A 22,162-nucleotide genomic window follows, 5' to 3' on the forward strand; every position below is an offset into this window, starting at 1 on the left:
GCAGCTGATCTCCTACCCAGAACATGACAACTTCTCCCACTTTTCAAACTGTTCAACTATCAGATGAGCAAGACCCTCAGCCGCAGCCAGATGTTATCGCTGGACCTGCTGAGACGGGGGGGAGTCGTCATTGCAGTGAATCCAGTGATATATATATATGGGAAATCCTTAAAAGAGCATCTCGGTATCTCTTGCTGAGTGAGGTGGCTGCGTATCGGCATGGTTATCAGAGGCTTGTGTATCTGTCTGGGGGTTATCACAAGGGCCCTAGTTACGTCAAAGCACGAACTGTTGAGAAATGGCGCAAATTGGAGTTCATTGGAGGCCGTTTCTCATCGTCACAGTTGCGCTGAGCTGACATGAGTTGTGTGCTGTCAGACAACAAAAAATACAGTCAGCTGAGAGGTGGATAGATTACAGAGCGGGCACGCTGTAAACTGTTAACCGGGAATGTGTACAGCTGAAGGAAGGAATTCTACTATTATACTCCTGCAAAACAACACGCATTTCTCACCCGAGTGTTTAAATCATTCAACTCATGTTGCTCTTGCAGACAGCCGGCACAGACACAACGGGCCGAATGTTCTCCTTCTATGCTGTAACCATTCTATGAATAGCCCATCTCTGTAAACCAGCCCCTTCCCCATTCCAATAACCACTCTCAGCTTTTGTAATTTGCTTTGCTCCAATCTGGAATTGCCTCTTTGGTAACCACCATCACCCCTCACCACCCCACCCCCCCACCATCACCCCTCACCACCACCCCCCCCCCCACCATCACCCCTCACCACCCCCCCCACCATCACCCCTCAGCACCGCCTCTCCCATCATCACCCCCCCACCATCACCCCTCAGCACCGCCTCTCCCATCATCACCCCCCCACCATCACCCCTCAGCACCGCCTCCCCCACCATCACCCCTCAGCACCGCCCCCCCCACCATCACCCCTCAGCACCGCCTCCCCCATCATCACCCCTCAGCACCGCCTCCCCCATCATCACCCCTCAGCACCGCCCCCCACCATCACCCCTCACCACCCCCCCCCCACCACCATCACCCCTCAGCACCGCCTCCCCCACCATCACCCCTCAGCACCGCCCCCACACCATCACCCCTCAGCATCGCCCCCCCACCACCACCCCCCACCATCACCCCTCAGCATCACAGCAGCACCCTCCACCACCGCTCAGCAACCTCCCAATCACAGCACCGCCCCCCACTATCACCCCTCACCATCAGTCCTCAGCACCCCTCCCACCATCCCCCACTATCACAGCACCACCCCCCACCATCACCCCACTTCTCCATCTCTCTCTGTCTTTTAAAATCTACTTAAAATCCACCTCTCCGACCAAGCTTTTGGCCACTCCTCCTATCTCGTTGGCCCCCTCAATTTTGATGAAGTCTCTGTGAAGCTGTTACACAAACGCAAGCTATTATTTATGTATTTATACAGCGACCTTCTGCAAAACCTCTCCAAACACTTCACATCCTGTGCATTATTTCTGAAGGCCAATCAGTGCTGTTGTATAGCCAGACAGCAACAGCAAGAGTCCCATTTAAACAAACCATTCGATAAGAATTCCTTTGATCTCTGTTTGCTTTTGTGAAGATTTCCCTTGTTCCAAGATTTCAGATAAAATCGTAAATTGTTACAAATTCGCTAGAACGACCAGAGGAGATGTATGTATGATATTGTTTGCACAGCCACAGGACGTCATATAGTTCCTGTGTTGCTAACACAGGGCGACAAGAGGAAACATATTTACCCTATTGTGAGCACTTAGCAACCAGGGAGATAGTATATTCAGAAACAAAAACCAGGGAGATAGTATATTCAGGATGTTTTAACCATACAGGGGCCAGAGAAAATAAATTTAAAATGTTACAAACACATAGTGACCCCAGAGAAAACCTGCCTAGTGAATGACCAGTTATTTTGGGGGGTTTGAAGTAGGAAGGTTGGTCAGGTTATCCCATTACAGGCCACAGGCAACGCACTAAGCTGTAGCTTGGATGTGTAAACATTTTTTTTGAATTTAAATAAAGGCCAGAATCAAAAGGCATACAGGATGCTGGGCAGAGTACAAAACAAGGATAAACGAACCTTTATAAAGTACTGGTTCGGCCTCAGCTGGAGTATTGTGTCCAATTCTGGGTACCACACTTTAGAAAGGATGTGAAGGCTTTAGTAAATTAAAAGCAAAATAATGCGGATGCTGGAAATCTGAAATAAAAACAAGAAACGCTGAAAATACTCAGCAGGTCTATTATGAAGGCTTTAGTTTGGGTGCAGAAAAGATTCACAAGAATGGTTTCAACTCAGTTACGTTGATAGATTGGAGAGGCTATGGTTGTTCTCCTTAGGGAAAGAGAAGATTGAGAGAAGATTTGACAGAGGTATTGAAAATTATGAAGGGTCTGGACAGAGTAGATAGAGAGAAACTGTTCCCATTGGCAGAAGGATCGAGAGCGAAAGGACACAGATTTAAAAGAACCAATGTGAACATAAGGAAAGTCCATTTTTACATTGCCAGTGGTTACAATCTGAAATGCACTGCCTGAGAGGGTGGTGGAAGCAAATTCAATCATGGCTTTCAAAAGGGAATTGGATAAGCACCTGAAGAGAAACAAATTGCAGGACTACAGGAGAAAAGGTGGAGATGTGGGACTAGCTAAATTGCTCTTGCAGAGAACCAGCACGGACTCGACAGGCTGAAATGGCCACCATCCATTCTATAATTCTATTGTTACGACCATGTGAGGCAGGGGTCTAGGGTTCCCCTCTCAGCCTTTTCTTGATTTGGCTGTAACAGGGTTTAATTTTTAAAATACCGTGTTTTTAGCTTCCCCTCAATGAGTCCTTGCTCACTGCTCTCTAATTGTAATGGTAAAGAAGTCAACCAGACAGTTTTCTCAGATTTAAACAAGAAAGGTGTAAGTTTATTAACCTTAAAACTCTAACTCAGTTAAAACTACTAAAAATATGTGGCGCGACCACGTTAGCATGCATACACAATAAACACACATACAAATAGAAACAGAAGTGGAGAAAGAATTAAAGGGGGGAAGGTTTGAAGTAGTAGATGGAAATCAGTTACTAGTTTTGAGTTGGATGTAAAGTCTTTGATTGAGGTTAAGTCTAGCAGTTCTCGTTGAGGCCTAGTGCACACTTTAAAACTTGTTTGGCTGGTCTTCAGTCTTGAGGCTTAAGTTACTTCCGTGGGTCCCTGGAACTTTGCGTGAGAGAGAGAGCGAGATGTTCTCTTCTTGAAGTTCAGTTGCAGTCTCTTTGAAAACTCTTCTGTGATAGGCACAATTCCAAAAAAACCCAGGTTGGCCAGCAGGTTAGTCATGTGACTAGCTCCTTGTGTGGAGCAGCCTTGCCTGCGAGATTTGTGGATTCCACCAAGCTTACCAGACACTCTGAGTGGGGGGGAGGTGGAATGCTGGCTCAATGACTCTTGATCATCACTGTTGACAAAACCCATCTGGCTAATTGAATCAGGGAGTGCTTTCATTGTCTTCTTCATGCAACTGTCTTTTAGAATGCAAATGTGCAGCCATGTTTCCAGCCACTGTTGTGGTCTTTTAAACAAGTTATTTCAAGTCCAGTAACAGTTCAAAAATAATGTTCCATATGATGAAATTAATGTGTCATTTTGGCAGGTGTGGTTTCCATCACACTCTGAAAAGGTGGGAATTAACAGGCCGCATACTTTCACCAATGGAAAGAGCTGCAGTGGGTCAGATTTGAATAAGATTCTTTTGATACAGGATGTTGGGTAAATAGTTTGAGTAGAAGTCTGGGAAAGTCTCTAACTTTCTTCTCTCCTTTAAGACATCCATTAAGACTAAGCTTTCAGTCATCTGCCCTAGTGTCTCTGTTTCATATTTTGTTTGATAGCACACCTGTGACGTGCCTTGGGACATTTTCTTACATTAAAGGTGCTATATAAATACAAGTTGTTGTTGGAAGAATGGAAGACAGTTGCATATCCAAAGACCTCCTGTACAGTGAGGTAGCTGGGACCAGATGACTAGTGAGGTGCTCAAAGCTCTGCTTCAAGGATGCTTGCAAGCGTGACATGAAGGCCCTAAATGTCGACTATTGCACCTTGGAGTCACTAGCTGGCGAAGGAGGGAAATGGCGACACATCCTGTGGACTGGCATGCACTACCATGACAACCAGTGGCTACAGCAGCTTGACAAAAGGTGCCAACGTCAAAAACAACTCACAGATTCACTTGGCAGCTTCACGTGTGGCACTTGTGACAGAACATACCTCTCAAGGATTGGCTTCACAGCCATCAGCAAAGGTGCACCAAGAGAAAACACCCCACCTAAATGGATTGTTTGCTGTGTGTCCATCATCTTTTGTAGATGGAAAGATGCCAACCATGTTGTTGAAAAGCAAAAAGAAAAATCCTCCAGCTGCTGGAAATCTGAAACAAAACCAGAAAATGCTGGAGAGAAAGGCAGCAGATGTGGAGAGGGTCACAGCCATTCGGGGATGGACAAAAGTAAACAGTGCTGTCTTGACTCCATTTTTGAATATTGTAATTAGATTAAAACCTGTTAACTCTGAGAACTCGAATAATAAAATTGTTGAATAAAACAGTGTCCCGGGGCCTCCTGGATGTGAATACATTCGAGATTCCTTCTTTGATTTTAAACAGCAATATATTTTTTCAACACCAGATTATTTTGGAAGTGTTCAGTGTGTGGTTTATGTTCCATGCCCACGGATCAATTATCCTGGCAGTGCACATTTCCCTAAAGTAACAGCTTTTGTAAACGGTGTATTCTTTTACTGGGTAGAGTAAAAATACAGCCAACTGAGGTCAAACAGCCTCATCGTTTAGGAAAAAAGTACAGCTCAAAAAAATAATTTCTATCTTTTTCACACCGAATGTCGCTGCTGCTCCAGCCGCGCAGTGCAATGTGCGAAGGAAAGCCAGATAGTGAATTAGTCATTCCTGTACAAATCATTTATTTCACATTTTGAATGTACGGTTAACACGATGTGCCTGTAACCTTTAGGTTGCAATTTTGCTTGTAAAGGGGACGATGAACAGGTAAACTGCACTTCAAACTGCCCATGTTTTGCTGAGGTGAAAAAAATTGGAACAGAAACCTAGTTTCTTCAGGTACTTTTCCTACTTCAATCCCCTCACCCCCCGCAACCTCCTCCGAAAAAAAACATATGTGGCAGAGTTCACTCTGCAGTAAAAGGACAGCGCTCCTCAAAGGCCTGTGATTGACACGATTGCTCATTGGCAAGTCATATATCCAGAGTAGTCAACTCCTCAAAGCACCATATCATTTGTCAATTATTTCCTATTATATTTAATTCATGGTCCGAACATAACAATGTCTACGAGCCAAGTCGGACCCGCTTCCAAATTATTGTTTTACTGCTTCCTTGGCACAGATTCAAAGCTGTTAATCCCTGTGGTTTCTTGCTGCAGCTGCTGGTGATGCCAGGCGGATGGCATCAAAGCAACTTTCAACACTGACTGTAAAACTCGGAATTACATAGAGAATATTAATTACAAACCAGCAGGGTCATGGACGGAGGCCGCCGGGGAAGTCCGGAGGAAGGTCGCTAGAATGATACCTCTTCCCTGTTTCCGCTAGGATAAGAGCTGGGGCTTTTTCAATTGGAGAAATGTAGACTTCAAACTCATATAATTGAGGTTTGGTAAAATCATGTTTTCGAGCTCGGTAACCAAAGGAGAATTAATGGACATTCTTGTAGAATTAACAAAATGAAAAATTAGGTTAGAAGCCAGGGAGCGTTTCCTTTTACAGAGAATCAGCAGACTCTTCAAAAGGGTGCTGAATGAGCTCAGAGTCAAGACTAACTCAAGTTCTTGAAAGGTGAAGTGTAGCTGTAATTAGTGATAGGAATTATTGCAGACTCCTGGAGTTTGCTTAGATTGTCTTTGAGATCTCTCTCTTAATTTTGCCTCTTCTAAGTGCTTGCCTGATGCTGGTTGTAAGTGGGGGTGGGAGTAGTGGTGGTAGTGGGTGGTTAATAGCACATGTAGGTTGTATCTTGTTTGGATGAGACAAGCTGGTTGGACTATGGATGGACTGAGTAGCCTTTTCCTGTTATTTCTTTGTATGTTTGTATACATTTACAGGGTGGGTAATCAGTTGACATCTGTCAGTTAAAGTTCATATTTAGTGCCAACGAAGAGCGATTTTGATTTTGCATAGACATAATGTGTGATGTAATTCCTACATAAAGCTGTTCAAATGACATTTAATCAAGTAGTGTGAGACCACCATTGGGAGGTAGTCATGCACTGTGTTGATTTGCATTAGCTGCAGTGCAATTATAATCACTATGAAGCAAGCACAAAAATTTACATTATAAAACTGCAGCCAACACCACTTCAACCAACTTCAGTTCCCTCCCTACAAACAAGAAATTAATAAATGAGGTCTCAGTCCTTGTTAGCGGGCTATCTACCCTTGTTTTTGGTCTATCTTAGTAGTGAATTAAGTCAAGGAATACATTGGGCCTGTGCTTCCCTTGTTACGGTAAGCTGCCTGCCAATCCCTTTCAGCAGACCTCCAATATGTGGGCCATTGACAAATCATTAACCTGAAATGATAACTCTATTTCTTTCTCCACAGCTACATACACACATACCTCCTGCAGTCACCTATATCTGGAAATATCCAAAGGCAATCAGAACAAACTTTCTTGGATACTGTTGTAAATTTTGTGTCATGGACCATGGTATGCACTCCTGTAAGCAAAGACTGTATGTCTGACATTTTGAAGTTCTGATGTACTGCCCAATATCAAATTATATAATAGTGCAACACAATGTCATAATATGGTCTGAACTAGATGTCATGCTCTTTGCACATGCCTAATAAGCACTTCTCCAATCTATCAGCAAGTAAACTGATTCACATAGTAAGGCCAGGTACAGACAGAAAGTGCATGCACTAAGTAACAACTATAACAATATTCCTCTTTCAATTGTATTCGCAAAGTGTGTTGAGTGGATCTTGAGGCATTCCCTCATGGAAAGGGACAAGAGCAAAGGAAGTTGGAAGCAAGTCAGTTCAGCCAGCTAATGCACACCTTCTAGTGGCTAAATACTGAATAACATGGACCTTGAACATACTAAAAATAGTTGTCTTCTGGAGTTTGCTAAAACAACATTTTATGGCAGTAGGCTCCTTCATAACAAACAGTCATACATTGGCAACATAAATATTTGGTGAACAGCTAGTAATTTCATTCCACCTTCAAAAGTTTTGAAGATATTGAAATGATTGGATAACTATTCTCCAGGTGAATACATCGACTGCCAAAAGATGTTTTCTCCTCAGATACTTCTAAAGATTTTGAAGATCAATTTTACAAAGTTTTTAATCTACTAGATTTGTTTGCAATTATTTTTGTCTACTGAATTCCAAGAGCAGAGCAGAAAATATGTTGAAATAATTGTCTCTAATATACATATACAGTTTAGATAACACAACCATTACATATACTCAAAAATTATTAGAATATTTGATTCACACACCTCAAGTATTAATTGAGCAGCTAGTGACTTAAAAAAACTCACCCAACTCAACTGGGCTGCCAGTTTCTTTGTGAAATAATCTAGTCTTTTTGAAACTCATACAGTAAAAATATAGATAAAGTCATTCATAACATACTGCAGGATCTTCTAGTGGTCAGTGGAGGGCAAGGCCAAATTTTCAGATATTACAGTCCTGGAATAAAAACAAAACTTTTCAAGAAAGGTCAATGCAGCACAGAACTAATAAAGTCTAGAAATCTTTTGCATTCTTGCCCCACTGTTCCGATTTTTGTCTTTGGCCAGCCCATCTTCCATCTTAAATACCCTGCAAAACTTGTGCTTATCCAAAACTCCGCTGCCAATATCTTAACTTGTTACAAATTTTGTTCACTGATCACCTGTTGTTGTACATTACTGGCTCTCGGTCCAACAACAGATCAATTTTAACATCCTCTGATATGTCTTCCTTTTTCCTCAACTGAGGATTCCCCCCCACTGTGGTCGATAGGGCCCTCAAACGTGTCCGGCCTATTTCCCACACCTCTATCCTCACCCCTTCCCCTCCCTCCCAGAACCGTGACAGGGTTCCCCTTGTCCTCACTTTCCACTCCACCAGCCTCCACATCCAAAGGATCATCCTCCGTCACATCCAGTGTGATGACACTACCAAACGTATCTTCCCCTCCCTTCCCCGGTCAGCATTCCGAAGGGATTGTTACCTCCGCGACACCCTCGTCCCCTTCCCACAGCACCTTACCCTGCAATTGCAGTAAGTGTAATACCTGCCCATTTACCTCCTCACTATCCAAGGCCCCAAATACTCCTTTCAGGTGAAGCAGTGACTTGTACTTTCAATTTAGTACACTGTATTCGCTGCTCATTACGTGGTCTCCTCTACATTGGGGAGACCAAATGCAGATTGGGTGACTGCTTTGCGGAACACCTCTGATGGTCCTAAACTTGACTGAAATGCTCAGTTATGACACTAGCTGCCAATACATAGCATTAGCATCCCCTACCATGAATGCATACACATTATTTACACACCTTTACAGATCAAAGATGATCTTGCTGTTTTTATTTCAGCGAATCCTGAATTAAGCGAATAACTGGATAGTGCTTAATTGTTGAAATTTACAGGGATGTCAGATTACCAACAGAATTGTGGGTAAAAAAAAAAAGACCAGGCTGAACAAACATTTTATTTTGAGGTTAGTAAACATTTCAATTTTTAATACAGTATTTAAAAAGCAGCACTGGTTGAAAGAGACTACAGTCCTAGAAAGTAATTCCTTATTAATGCTACTTATTTTAAACGTTTATTTTCAACGTGTGCGATACGGCAACTTTGTGGGAAACAATCCATCACAGCGTCAAGAATTCTGAGCAGTTTCATTTACAGATAGTGGTTTTTCAGTTGAGTATTCCAGTGTTAGTTAACCAACTGGGCTCACTGTAAGCATTCAGCAACCAGAACTAAACCAACCATTTCACAGCTTAATTGAAATATTTAACATGAGAATAGTATCCACAGTTGCACCTCAATCACTGCAGTATTTATGTGGCTTTTTCATGAATACAAAAGGACTTGGAAATTCATACAGGATCTGATTGTAAATAGACACTCACCTATATATTTGTGATCAAATTGTGAAAAAATTGATATTTAGAATTCAACATTAGGATTGTTTAAACAAAACAGATTTTTCCTTTTTCTCAATTGTTTTTATTTTACCCGTCATGCCAAACTTTGGCATAGTCTCATTAATTAAAGTACTGCAGCATTGGTGTTTAGTTTAGTAATGTGTACCTTCTTAGGCTCCAACTTTGAAATGCTGGGATATTTCACTTCCAGCAGCAGGAGGTTAGAGATCAGTTAAATCCTGAAAATCTAGACTCATTTATTGGATGGTGACATACCTAACATTCTGTTAAGACGACCAAAATGTAAACTATTGAAACCAGTTTGTAAAAAAGTGTTAAAAATGCCAAACTGCTTATTGTTGAAGCACAGGAAAATCACCCTTTCTAAAGAAAATGTTTATACCATGTGATTGTAACTCCCCACCTTGGATCTACTCTCATTTATTACATTTGAGGTGGTAAGAGGATGATGCTCAAGCCATTTAGAAGGTGGTTTGGCATAAGTGCCGTTTTTGCATTTTTGAGATGATTCTTAAATAAATCACAAGGAATTTTTATTAAAGAGGTGAAACTTTGGACATTACACACCACTGTTGCTATGAGTGATTTACTGAGTTCATGGATTACCTAGCAAACAGTTAACACATTATCCAACATATAGGGAGGCTGGCTAGAAAGCCCACTCAGCCTTAAATATAAGTACAGCTGTTCAGACGGTATTGAGATAACATGGAAGTTGCCACTGGCCAAGAAATTCGATCACGCTGCTTCAGTTTTACAGGTGCGAAATGTGCACATGCACTTATTCTATGTGAAAAATGTGTCACCCACCATATTGGTTGGGGTGCACACCTGAAACTGGCAATAGGCCCACTGATTTGTGATAATCAGTTTTTCAGATAATCAGCAGACAAATCAGCGACTCTTAAAAGCAATCGCTGGAGGTTGCCACCCAAATGGTAAGTCATGTTTTTTCACTTGCCTTATTATGGAGAAAGAGTGCTCCATCACCCCACATTAAAATCAAAGGCTCAAAGACCCTGGTCACCACCCCCCCACCCCACCTGCCAATTTTTCTTGCTCTCTCGTCAAGAGCCTCAGGGGCCATTACTAGGCCCCACAGTTCACAGATACTTTCCTAATGAGGCCTATGGACCAATTTGCAGTGGTCCTGCCGATGGCCTCACTATGCATGTCCCCCGATTCAGCTGCGATCCAATTTCTAGGCCACTATGTCTCAGCCACAGGAGGATGATTCCCCTTGTGGGCATGTTTGCTTCTGACAAAATCTTGTAACATGATAATGTATCCCATTAAAAGGAGAAATGCACCTCACATTCAGTTCTTGGTGAAGCAGAAAGTTGTATTGGAAGGGAGCGAAGGAGGAGAAATCACCCTACTCATTCGGAGTGAAAGAGTTTGACTCCAGATTCGGTGTGCACTCTTGCTCTTGAATCTCTCATCAGCTAGGATCTTTATTTAGTACTAGTCAAATCTGCTCTATATTTGGCCTGCAGGTGGTGCAATTCAGGGCAGGGAAAAGATGAATTATGCTAGTTATTTCACCCCTTACCTGAAGGCAGCCAAGGTGCAAGGCAGGATTACACTTTCAGCAACAGGCAGTTCTCAAACATCAACCCACAAAACCTTCCCCATTGAAAGTCAAACTTTCAATCGCTCGAGCTACTCATGTTATTTATATACAATTTATTTTAAAGATAAATTATGTTCAATTTGTTTCACAAACATAATTTAAGCTCAGTTTAAAGCAAATGTTAGGCACATTGCTATTCTGACCTAAACACTCTACAGTAGTGTTAAGATTTCCATCCCAGGTGCACACACTCAAAGAAACAATGACCAGCACACAATAGAAAATTAACATTTTGGTCTAGTCAACATATTTTAACCTGCAAATCTGTGTTTCCATTATTATAAAGGAAGAAAATATGAATCACCATCCCATACTGTCACTGCTTCACATTTAAAAAAACCCTTGGGGAGATGCCATTAAAACCACAAAAATATATTCCACTACACACAAGAAACAAATGTCATATCATACTAAGGAGTTGGGAACCACAGTTCAGCAAGACCTGTAACAAAGGTGGGATGTATTGAAACACTAGGATTTTGGATAGATTATAAACGGGCCTTTGCTGTACCATACAACAATTTACAATTACTATGATAGGTGTCTGGAATGCTAAGGTGCAGAGGTAATTGACTTTGAAGGATACCTTTGAGACAGGAGGGGTAATGAAATGAAAACTGCCCTTACTGTTTTCTCTTCCTCCACCCAAAAAATTGAATACAAAAATGCATGACTAAGACTACTTTGATGAACTGATAGGTGTGAACTAAGGCACCCACAATGGTTCAGGAAGTAATTGCATTATGTGGTACAATATTAATCCATACAGAAGAGAAATGGGAGCAAAACAAGTATGAAATTAGCAGACACCTGGGCTTGGACACTCACTTGCACTTCTGATATTTTTGAGGGTCTAATCCCTTTATTTACCCCCAAAGCTATAAAGCAACAGGGTAGACAAAAAGGGTAGAGGGGTACCTGATCCCAAGCCCCAGTGGTCTGAATCAGAAGACATGCAGCAATAATCTGGAAATGAATCTGTGATTTTTCGCCCCCTCTGTGGGAAGTGCATAGTCACATCAGAATGTCAAATCAATGGCATTGGTGTCAAACTTCATCTCCACTGCTCTAGGCTAGCCACAGTGCTGTAACAAGTTGCATCAACTTGGATTTCAGATTTCTGAAACCATGCTAAACATCAGTCAAAAGATCATCGACAATGGAGTTAAGGCAAATTCATTCACAACTTTTGACAAGTATTTCAGCTCTACTTATAAGGCTTTTTTTCCCCCAGAAGACTGAAAATCAACATTATAACAAATTAAAGAAAATTAACCTTGAAAGCAAACAGGTTTCCTTTCTACAGTCAGTCAGTTGTCTTCATATTCCAGGATAATATGCATGTTGATGACCATTAGTAGATAAAAAAGTGTTTTTAAAATGTAAATACTGTTCACACCTATCAATTTGGTACAGTTTTAGTCTCTGTAGGCAGGCTGGTGTCCAAGAGGTCTGTCATCATAGGAGCTGTATCTTTTCACATGTATTCTGCGCACACGATCTCTAACTTCTAATGCCTCTTCATCTTCACTGTGTGATCCCTGACCAGATGTTCGACTAGTAGCCTCCAACAACAAATTATCGGGTACACGTGGAGTTTCATAAAGCAAGACATTTAATGTCTCTTCATAAATTCGTGCTTCTGGAAACTCAACCTGTATAAAAGAAAAACTCAACAATTAAAGTTGCAAAGTGCCGGGTGGTGAATTTGGCACATTATACATAAATTTCCTTTCATGCCTGAGTAAAAAGGGGAGACATTTCAAATTATTAATCTCATTCAGGACAGTCAGCGGAGGAGACACTTTAATCTTAGCTGTTTGTCCTGGAGTTGAACCTAGATCTGAGGTGAATGAACAGTGCTTGAATCCTTTGCAATACCTAGATCCTTTACAATTTCTCTATATCATATGCCAACCCCAAGGTAATTTTTTTTAAAGACATGGAGAAGACTGCTCGCAAGCCTAACAATACCAATAGCTAGGACAGTCACATGACGATGTCAAAGAATATCCCGTAAAGTAATTCACTGCTATGTACTTTTTCTCTCTCCCTCTCTCCAGGGTAAGACACACACGGTTACAGCAGATTAACTCAATGGAAAGAAGTCCTTTGGCTTCTATCCTGAACAAGACAGAGGACTTGCCGAATTCTGGTATAGCAAATTGGAGTACCGCTGAAGATAACTTGAAATAACTAATCAGAAGACCAGGCACAAAAATCAATTTTTCATGTACCTTGGTTTGTTTCTTTTCTGTTGCATATACAATTGAAGTACAGCAAACTTCAGCAAGCTTGCGGCCCTGCCCATAAAATGACCAGCAGCAGATCTCATCTCCCAAGACGTCCTTCATAAAAAGCACTCTTCCATTAAATCGCAGGGATAACTTGTCAAACAGTTCAACGTTCTTCAACAAATTGTCATCAGAGTTGCTGAGAAAACATAACACCCTGTATTAAATAGCTGCTGTTAGCAACAGTGCAGAAACACTGATGTAGTTGTGTGAAGGATTTGGTTACAGTAGGCATTTAAAGATCTTTGAAGGGTTGCTTGGAGAGTATTTTCATTAAGTTACAATAACTTAAGCAAGTCTATTTTTGTACCATTTCATATATAATGCTAAACCTCATCTCTTCTGAATGAGTTTAAACCTTGAAATTTGGTTTTGTTCAAAATGGAGAATGGACAAACTATAAATTGACCATGTGCATGATTACAATCTAATCTAAACTTTTATGCATGTAATTTGAGAAGCAAAAACATTAGGACTTTTCGAAATGTAGTTGCATGCTGGGTAAGTTTGAATACAATAGCAGTCTGTGCAAGACTTTTACTTTTGTGGGTTGCTTAGATGCATACCACAGAGACTCTTGGGCCACATACAAAGTTTAAATCAATATTCCAATCAGCTTGGATACATCTCAAACCGTGAATACAAACAGATCTGTTCTGATTTAGGATTTACTCACCAATGAGGCAACAGCACTTAGAACAGACCTTCCCAAACTTGCAAATACATAAAACTCAAACAGAAAATAAAAAGAAACATAAATTACCAGGGCTACAGGCTTCATGTGGCCTACAGACCATCGTTTGGACATTCTTCGACCAGAGAGAATGGCTTCTTTTCATCCAACTTTATGTTTCTTTCACACAAGAGAAAGGGAGCTATGAAAAAGACTATGACTATGGTGCAGTTCTTTGATTTTAATAGTGTTATGTTCCAGTGTCCTTTACCAAGTCATATTTGAGTTCATTGTTATTCTGTTTGTGCTCATGTAAGAAGAAAAATATTGTAAATATTTAGTTTTGGAACTGAACATCAAAGCCCATCACCATGTCACTCATGCTGGCTGGTAAATCGCATCACTGATAGCCAGTCATTGGGGAGTGGTATTGCTAGAGAAGCAGCAAGGTAGATGCTTACTGAAAAGTTGTTCTGCTCCTTTTCCAAGTTGTTAGAATTTAATGCCCTCAAGCAGTAAATCTTAATGAGCAGACTAAACCTTACATTGAATCTCCTTTCTTGTCTCACCCTACCCCAACAATCTGACCCACCTTTTTATCACGCATTCCTGAAAACAGCATTGGATATGATTCAAATTAATAAAAAAAAAACATAAGCTGATAAGGCTACACAAATCAAACATGACAGAGCTCAACATGAATTACAAGCAGCATTGTACCTAGTATAGGAATACTTGTTGTTGCTCCTGTTGTGTAGCAGCTTCACAACCGGCTGTTAGCAAAGAATAAAGGCAGTTAGCTTTTAGTAAGACATGTATGGAGAATGTAGTAGTAAATCTGAGAAAAGTTTCTCCATTACAGAAAAAAAAAGACATGCAAGAGTCTCGTGACCTTGGCACATGTTTCAATTAATCGTTCTTCCTCCTTAGGAGAAGTGATCATGGGGATTGTGCACGCAACTTCACAGCATTCATTCTTTTCCTGAAGAAAATCAAATCATTAATGCAGAGGTGAAAAAAGTCACCAATGAATGGAAATAAACACTAAACTTTTTTCCCCCCACACAACTGTACTTTAGAAACAACTCGAGACAGAATGGCATGCGGTTGCTATAGTATTCGCAACTCAACTTACGCCGAGTATTGAAAATGTGGAAAATATTCCTACAGAAGAGACAGTGAAGGGAATTGTTCTGTTTTATTCCTAGGTCATGTGTGGTGCACTGCTCAGTATTTCACTAGCAGCAGGGTATGCCCAACTGCATAGTCTCATCAACTCCCTGGTTCTGCAACCATCACAAAAGAGAATTTTAATTATGTTACTTGAGATTTTTCAGCAATGTGACCCTTTACTTTGTTCCTAGTGAAAGTTTATAGCCAACTTTTAAAACTCTCATCAGTATTCACTTTCTGCTACAATCTACAAGCTTGTAAAACCCAAGCATGCTGTCATCTAATCACTGCTTGCTGTCTTGCCTCCCCTTTTCGGTTACTTTTTCTAACCTTGGTTGTGTCCTGCACTATGGATTTTAACCCCTGCAATAAAACTCCTCAATTTTAAAAATGGGTTAAATACAAAATAGGTAGAATCTAGTTTGTTCAGTGTTCCCTGAACAGCAAAAAATAAACACCAATTTTTAAAAAAATCCTATAACAAGGCAACTAGATATTACAATGAGTTAACATTCTGGTTTTTGCTTGTGGACCTGGGGGCGAATGAAACCTAGAGTAATGGTGCAAAAGCCTCCATTCATTTATCAGCTCTAGAGATCCTAAGTGAACCAACTGTAGCCACTTTTAACTCACTTCCCATCGCTAAATTAGTGATCTTATTCAAGGAGGTGTTAGGATGGCGGGTGTGTGGAACAGAAAAATTCCCACTGATGTAGTGGACATTCCCTCATGATTTTGAGTGTATGATCTATTATTCTGGCAGAGTTAGGAGCAGTTTTGCCTCACGCCTATTGAGATGACTTTTCTGGGATTTGGTGCTTGTGCTGACACTGGAGGGTATATTGGTGAAGGTTTTGTGCCTACTAAGAGCAATTTTTTAAACCACATTTTACACCTTTCTTCCACAACCAAAATAACACACGCTATTGTTACATTTAGAAAGAAAAACGGTTTCATTGTGTTAAACAGAAAGATAGCACCTGCTGTAAGTTACCTGCAAAGCAGCCTGACAGACATCCACCAGGCCCTGAATGAGGTAATATTTAGCCTCTGCCAATAGTTCCTTTGTTTCCCGCCTACTCTTTGGAAGGATAATCGAGTCATCCCGCAGGTAGTTCAAAACAGTGCCAAAATGTTTCCCACAACGATCAATAAGAATCCAACCTGTTTGGAAAAATACCATATATTTCCACAGTAGAGGGGTATAATTTAAGGCAAGGATACTCTACAACCAGATGCTAGTTCTGTACAAAAGGTAAAAACAAGGACCCTCAGCATCGTACCCCCTAAATTACTTAATTGAACACAGGATATTGTGGGTAAAAAGGCCATTTGGCCCATCGAATCCATGCATGTAGAATCTGCTTGGTCACACACTATTAATCCTATTTTAATTTCAGGAGGAAAGTTTCTCCCTATCCCTCAACTATAATCTGAACAAACCCTCAGCATATCTAAGCTTACAAACACCATTCTTCATTATTCATCTTTAGTGTCAAGACACATCCCGACTCCAGAGCTTCAGGACATAATTTTGGCTGACACTTCGGTGCCACACGGAGCAAGTGCTCCCAATACTGAAGGTACCACCCTTGGGATCTGCCACTGAACGGAGGCCACAAATGGTTTTGATGGCCATCAAAAGATCACCTAGAACTATTCAAAGAGGAGAAAATATTTCTCCAATACCATAGCCAATATTCTTCTCTCAACCAACAAAAAATTAACTATTCATCTCATTGCTGCTTGTGGCATTATGCTGTGTGCAAAATGCTGTGGTATTTGAATATACAGTGGCCATTGAGCGTCCACGAGATGCAAGTCAACACAAATTTAGCCGACTTTACAGGATCACACTGACTGGTTTTTCAGTGACATTAATCATCGCAACCAAATTCTTTTCCACTTATGCCAGAGGGCACCTTATCACATAGATTTTCCATGCCAATGTGCAAACTAATACATTTATTCACATTAAAGTCCATCTGTCCTTCCTAATTGGTTCACTTGGACTATTACCCTCACACTCCTCATCTGATCAAACCTAACACCCAAAGAAGAAGTGCCCTCCTTTATATTAATATAAAAGCAAAATACTGCGGATGCTGGAAATCTGAAACAAAAACAAGAAATGCTGGATTCACTCAGCAGGTCTGGCAGCATCTGTGGAAAGAGAAGCAGAGTTAACGTTTCGGATCAGTGACCCTTCTTCGGAACTGACAAATATTAGAAAAGTCACAGATTATAAACAAGTGAGGTGGGGGTTGGGCAAGAGATAACAAAGGAGAAGGTGCAGATTGGACCAGGCCACATAGCTGACCAAAAGGTCACGGAGCAAAGGCAAACAATATGTTAATGGTGTGTTGAAAGACAAAGCATTAGTACAGATTAGGTGTGAATATACTGAATATTGAACATCAGCAAGTGCAAACCTGAAGAAAAACAACCTGAAAAAAACAGTGGGTGAGCAAACTGAACAAACTAAGATGAACTGAAATAAATACAAAAAAAGATTGTAAAAAATGTAAAAAGGAATGCCAAAAAAAAAAAAAGGAAGAAAAAATAACTAAAAATGACTAAAAATGAAAGTAAAGTGGGGGGCTGTCATGCTCTGAAATTATTGAACTCAATGTTCAGACCGGCAGGCTGTAGTGTGCCTAATCGGTAGATGAGATGCTGTTCCTCGAGCTTTATATTGCCCTCCTTTATATTGTTTGCTGATATGTGAATCATAAGACAACCGAGAATTGATCCTTCTGGAACTCCATTATTCACTGTCTGTGTCGTTCCTCCTCCCTCCAGACAGCTCTTCCACTTATGACTTTGTTTTCAATCTAGTCACCCAATTTATCAGAAATTCTATAAATTTAATCCCTGCAAGCATTCCATATGAAACTTTATTGAATACTATATATGAAATTTCAAGTAGATTATACCTTTTGGATCACCCTGCTCTATCAATTCATTGCTACATCAAAAAAAATCCACTGTCATTTCATTAGATATAGCTTAAAACTGCAGGTTAGTGATCTACCATCAACAAACCCACTGCCCCTTCAATATCTGTAGCGTCCTTTTCTGACCAGACCATTGAATTGAAAGTGATGGGCAGGAACAGGTGCTTCCACCAAGGTGACTACACTGTGAAATCTGGACAATTATTAGGATAGCTTCTTGTGGTATTGAATCTTAGAAACCTTAATTATTAAAATATATTTTAAAAGTAAGAGCTACCATAGCGCCATGAAACCAATGATTACAGTGTTAACCAGCTAGCAAAGTTATGAATTGCAGGCATTAAAGAAGATGGGATGTGAGATCTGAGTTTTTAAAATGAAAGAATTGATAATGTAGACTGAGAAAGGGGCTTTGTGGAACATTAGACAACAGGAGTATAATCCAAAGAAACCAACAGTTAAACTGAAGAGATTAATAACTTTTTATATGCTCAAGAGTCAATAATTTGCTAACAGATACAAATCTGAAGATAAATAAACCTGCTGTATCACTTGACTGATCCAGCATGGCATCATTTAAAAAATAATTTCAAAACACTGGACTGGCTGCCAGTTCATATCTAATTTTCTTCTAGGAAAAATGGTCAGATTAGGTCCCAAAACTGGATGGAGAAAATGGCTGCGTACTCTAGTCTTTCCCAGGACCTCAAAACTGGAAGTTTTTAAAATCTTGCTCCCAGTTTTCCCTTCCTCCAAGAATCTCCAAGCTTTTAACATCCAAGCCTGGCATCAGCTAAATACTATTTACTTTATCTTCTCTCCAACCTTGGTGGTGTTCTATACTTTGGGCCTTGGCTGTTGACCTAGATTTCTCAATTTAACAAAAACAGCCTTATTTTGTTCCCATACTCTGACCAGCAATTCTAATCCTGTGTGCAAGGCAGACTGTAAAATTTGTATCATTTAATACTTGTATGTCATAATGCAAATTTACAAAGACTGCAAATAACAGGAGTGTGCAGCACTAACTGGTCGGCTTGTAGAACCTATAGGTCAGTAGGTTTAAATAGCAATAATATAACTACTAAGCTTTGTAACGATCTTCTTGCCTGCAATGCTCTACAGTTTATTACCAAAGCATAATTTTTCAGAATTAAACAATCCCAGGGTAAATTATCCCATTAAAGCTGCATGGTACTAATTTAAAAATGCAACCAGCAAATACCTGTGATTATTAAAACAGGCATATAAAATTCACAGCATTTATCTTGCTGTCCTGTGTTTACTGGGATCCAACTTAATGCATGATTTTTACCACGTCCATATGTGGACAGTTCTAAAAATAAATCAATATTACATTTCAATAATTAAAAATAATTGCAGGTTACACCACACAAATTTGTTCTTTTATAATTAAATTAAGATCCCTGCAACTTTGGTGATAGCATTTTTAAAAATTCCTCCATGGGATGAGTGCGTCACTGTCAAGGCCAGCATTTGTTGCCCATCCCTAGTTGCCCTTGACAACTGAGTGGCCTGCTAGACCATTTCAGAGGGCAGTTAAGAATCAACCACATTACTGTGGGTCCAGAATCTCACGTAGGTCAGACCAGGTAAGGATGGCAGAGTTCCGCCCCTAAAAAGGACATTATTGAACTAGGTGAGTTTTTACAACAATGATAGTAATGGTGCCATGAAACGGAGACTAGCTTTCAATTCCAGATTTGGGATGGGATTTCAACCCATGTCTCCAGGATATTAGCCTAGGCCTCTGGATTACTAGTTCAATGACATTACCACTATGCCACTGTCTCCAAATGCTGAACTCTCAATTAAAGCAGTGGTCATAATTCATATTGTGATAACTGACTTTGCCAGTACCCATCTCCTACATCAATTATTTCTAAAGTTTGGCAACACATCACACCCCAGACACCACATTTCTCAATGCTCTTCAAATGATTCAACTGCATTGGAGGCAGTTCAGAGGAGGATCACTAGACTGATTCCAGAGATGTGGGGTTTGTCTTATGAAGAGAGATTAAACAGTTTAGGTCATTACTCTCGAGAGTTTAGAAGAATGAGAGGAGATTTAATTGAGGTATATAAGATGATTATGGGGATTGACAAAGTAGACGTAGAGAGGATGTTTCCGCTGGTGGGGCATTCTAGAATGAGAGGGCCATAGTTTTAGGATAAGGGTAGCAGATTTCAAACAGAGATGAAGAGAAATTACTTCTCTCAAAGGGTCGTGAGTCTGTGGAATTCACTACCCCAAAGTGCAGCGGATGCCGGAACATTGAGTAAATTTGAGGAGATACAGATTTTTAAATAGTAATGGGTTAAAAGGGTTATGGAGAAGTGGAGTTGAGGCTGAGATGAGATCAGCCATGATCGTATTGAATGACGGAGCAGGGGCTGAATTGCCTACTCCTGCTCCTAGTTCTTACGTTTTTATGTTCTTATGAACCAGCTGACTGAAAACAGTGGCAAATACTAGGGGAGAAAAGCCACATTCTGCCACTTACCCACATTTCAGTACATTAATGTGCAACACTACTAGCTGTCACATCCTTTGGGATATGCACTTCAAAAACGGAAATAACTGTCTTGGTTACTTCTGGTAAAATTAGATTATATTCACCTTCCTTGTCAGTGAGCACTTCCATTCTTCCACTGAACATTGCCTTTAGCATAGTATCATGTCTGGTTAAAATCTGAACAGTGGTATAGTATAGGGAGCCCCCAACATTTAATCGGATGTATTTGTTCCCCATGCTTCCTCCTTTAAAGCTGATGGCCTTGGGTTTGGCTCCAGAAGGTGGGCACAATGATGTTAAACAGGTGTCTCCAGACATGTCTCTCTGCAGATAAATGGTAACTCTGCACACAGTTGGCTTAAGCTGTCCCGCCGTGGTTGGTATGTGCAAGCCAGACAAAAACGAGTCAAGGTCTGGTCACGTTCACAAATGTTCATAATACCTGCACCACTAAGAACAAGGAAAATCATCTCATTATACATCAAAGACACTCGAAACAAACAGCACTTTGTACCCAATTTGAAAGTGTAATACATCACATGATATCTAAACTACCATTTTATCTTTTCCACAGACATGAGCATTATGAAAATTCCTAGTCTGGTGAATGTGCTCATGAAACATCCACAATTCTAATCATAGTATAAAACATGATCAAAGGGAGGGCGTGAGTAACTTGGCTCACTTGTGACCATTACCAAACAACATTGGTCTATTTCTTCAATCCTGCTGACTGTCAGGTCTTTCAGATTTCCCAGGCTAGACTTCTTTATTCTTCAATATTCAGCCTGAAGTTTTAACTTCTGTTCACCATTTTGCACTTGTAAAAAAAATGAAAACATATTCAATAACTAATTGATGATTTTGCTAGTCTACAAAAGAACAAACTGCTTCAACATAAAGACACAGGGCATGGAGCAATTTAGTGCCCAAAGAAATTAAGTTTGACAATTTAAAAATGACAAATTTTACACTTGAATGATGTCATTATGAAATGGTTGCTAGGAAGATTGAGTTTCAAATTAAAATTGCCGGTGACAATTAAAAACACGGCATTATCAATTTGTCCATGGCGATCGGTTGACCTTTCCTAAATGATTGGATGACTAACAGCAGATTATATATTTTTTTAATTCATGCTTGGGATGTGGGAGTCACTGGCAAGGACAGCATTAATTGTCCACCCCTAATTGGCCTCGAGAAGGAGATGGTGAGCTGCCTTCTTGAACCGCAGTAAGTGTAGTGGTTTGGCACATGTGAATGGCTTGCTCGACCATTTCAGAGGGAAGATAAAAAAGAGTCAACCACATTGCTGTGGGTCTGGAATGACATAAACCAGACCAGGTATTTCCTTCCCAGACATATTTTATTTCCAGACATTAGTGAACCAGATGGTTTTTACGACAATCCAGTAGTTCCATGGATTACCATTACTGATATTCGCTTTTATCATAGTTCCAGATTTAATTAATTGAATTTAAATTCCCCAGTTGCGATGGTGGGATTTCTAGTGTCCAGATTATTAGTCCAGTAACATAACCACTATGCCACTGTGCCATTATTTATATTTATGTCACGCATTACAAGTGCAGATCACTCAGAAACCATGTCATGGGATCAAACAACAACTTGCATTTAGAGTATCTGTGATGTAGGCAAACATCATAAA

At 40.4% G+C, this 22,162-nt stretch overlaps 1 protein-coding gene across 4 annotated transcripts in view; it reads right to left on the reverse strand.

Moving 5' to 3' along the window:
- Positions 1-5,063: 5,063 nt before the first annotated feature.
- Positions 5,064-22,162, reverse strand: part of LOC137346757 (BTB/POZ domain-containing adapter for CUL3-mediated RhoA degradation protein 2) — a 31,082-nt gene continuing 13,983 nt past the window's right edge. For 2 of the 4 annotated variants that reach the window (XM_068010544.1, XM_068010542.1), the window contains exons 2-8: positions 21,192-21,313; positions 20,598-20,943; positions 15,991-16,160; positions 14,716-14,805; positions 14,544-14,596; positions 13,094-13,289; positions 8,748-12,511 (exon numbers count right to left, since the gene is read on the reverse strand). In XM_068010544.1, coding sequence (XP_067866645.1) covers positions 12,275-12,511; positions 13,094-13,289; positions 14,544-14,596; positions 14,716-14,805; positions 15,991-16,160; positions 20,598-20,811 — 960 coding nt within the window. In that variant the 5' untranslated portion in view covers positions 20,812-20,943; positions 21,192-21,313 and the 3' untranslated portion in view covers positions 8,748-12,274. Of the gene's footprint in view, positions 7,752-8,747; positions 12,512-13,093; positions 13,290-14,543; positions 14,597-14,715; positions 14,806-15,990; positions 16,161-20,597; positions 20,944-21,178; positions 21,314-22,162 lie in introns of those variants that run through there. The other 2 variants (XM_068010545.1, XM_068010543.1) reach the window with 2 other exon arrangements.

The sequence above is a fragment of the Heterodontus francisci genome, chromosome 30 (genome assembly GCF_036365525.1).
Source record: "Heterodontus francisci isolate sHetFra1 chromosome 30, sHetFra1.hap1, whole genome shotgun sequence".
NCBI lineage: Eukaryota > Metazoa > Chordata > Chondrichthyes > Heterodontiformes > Heterodontidae > Heterodontus > Heterodontus francisci.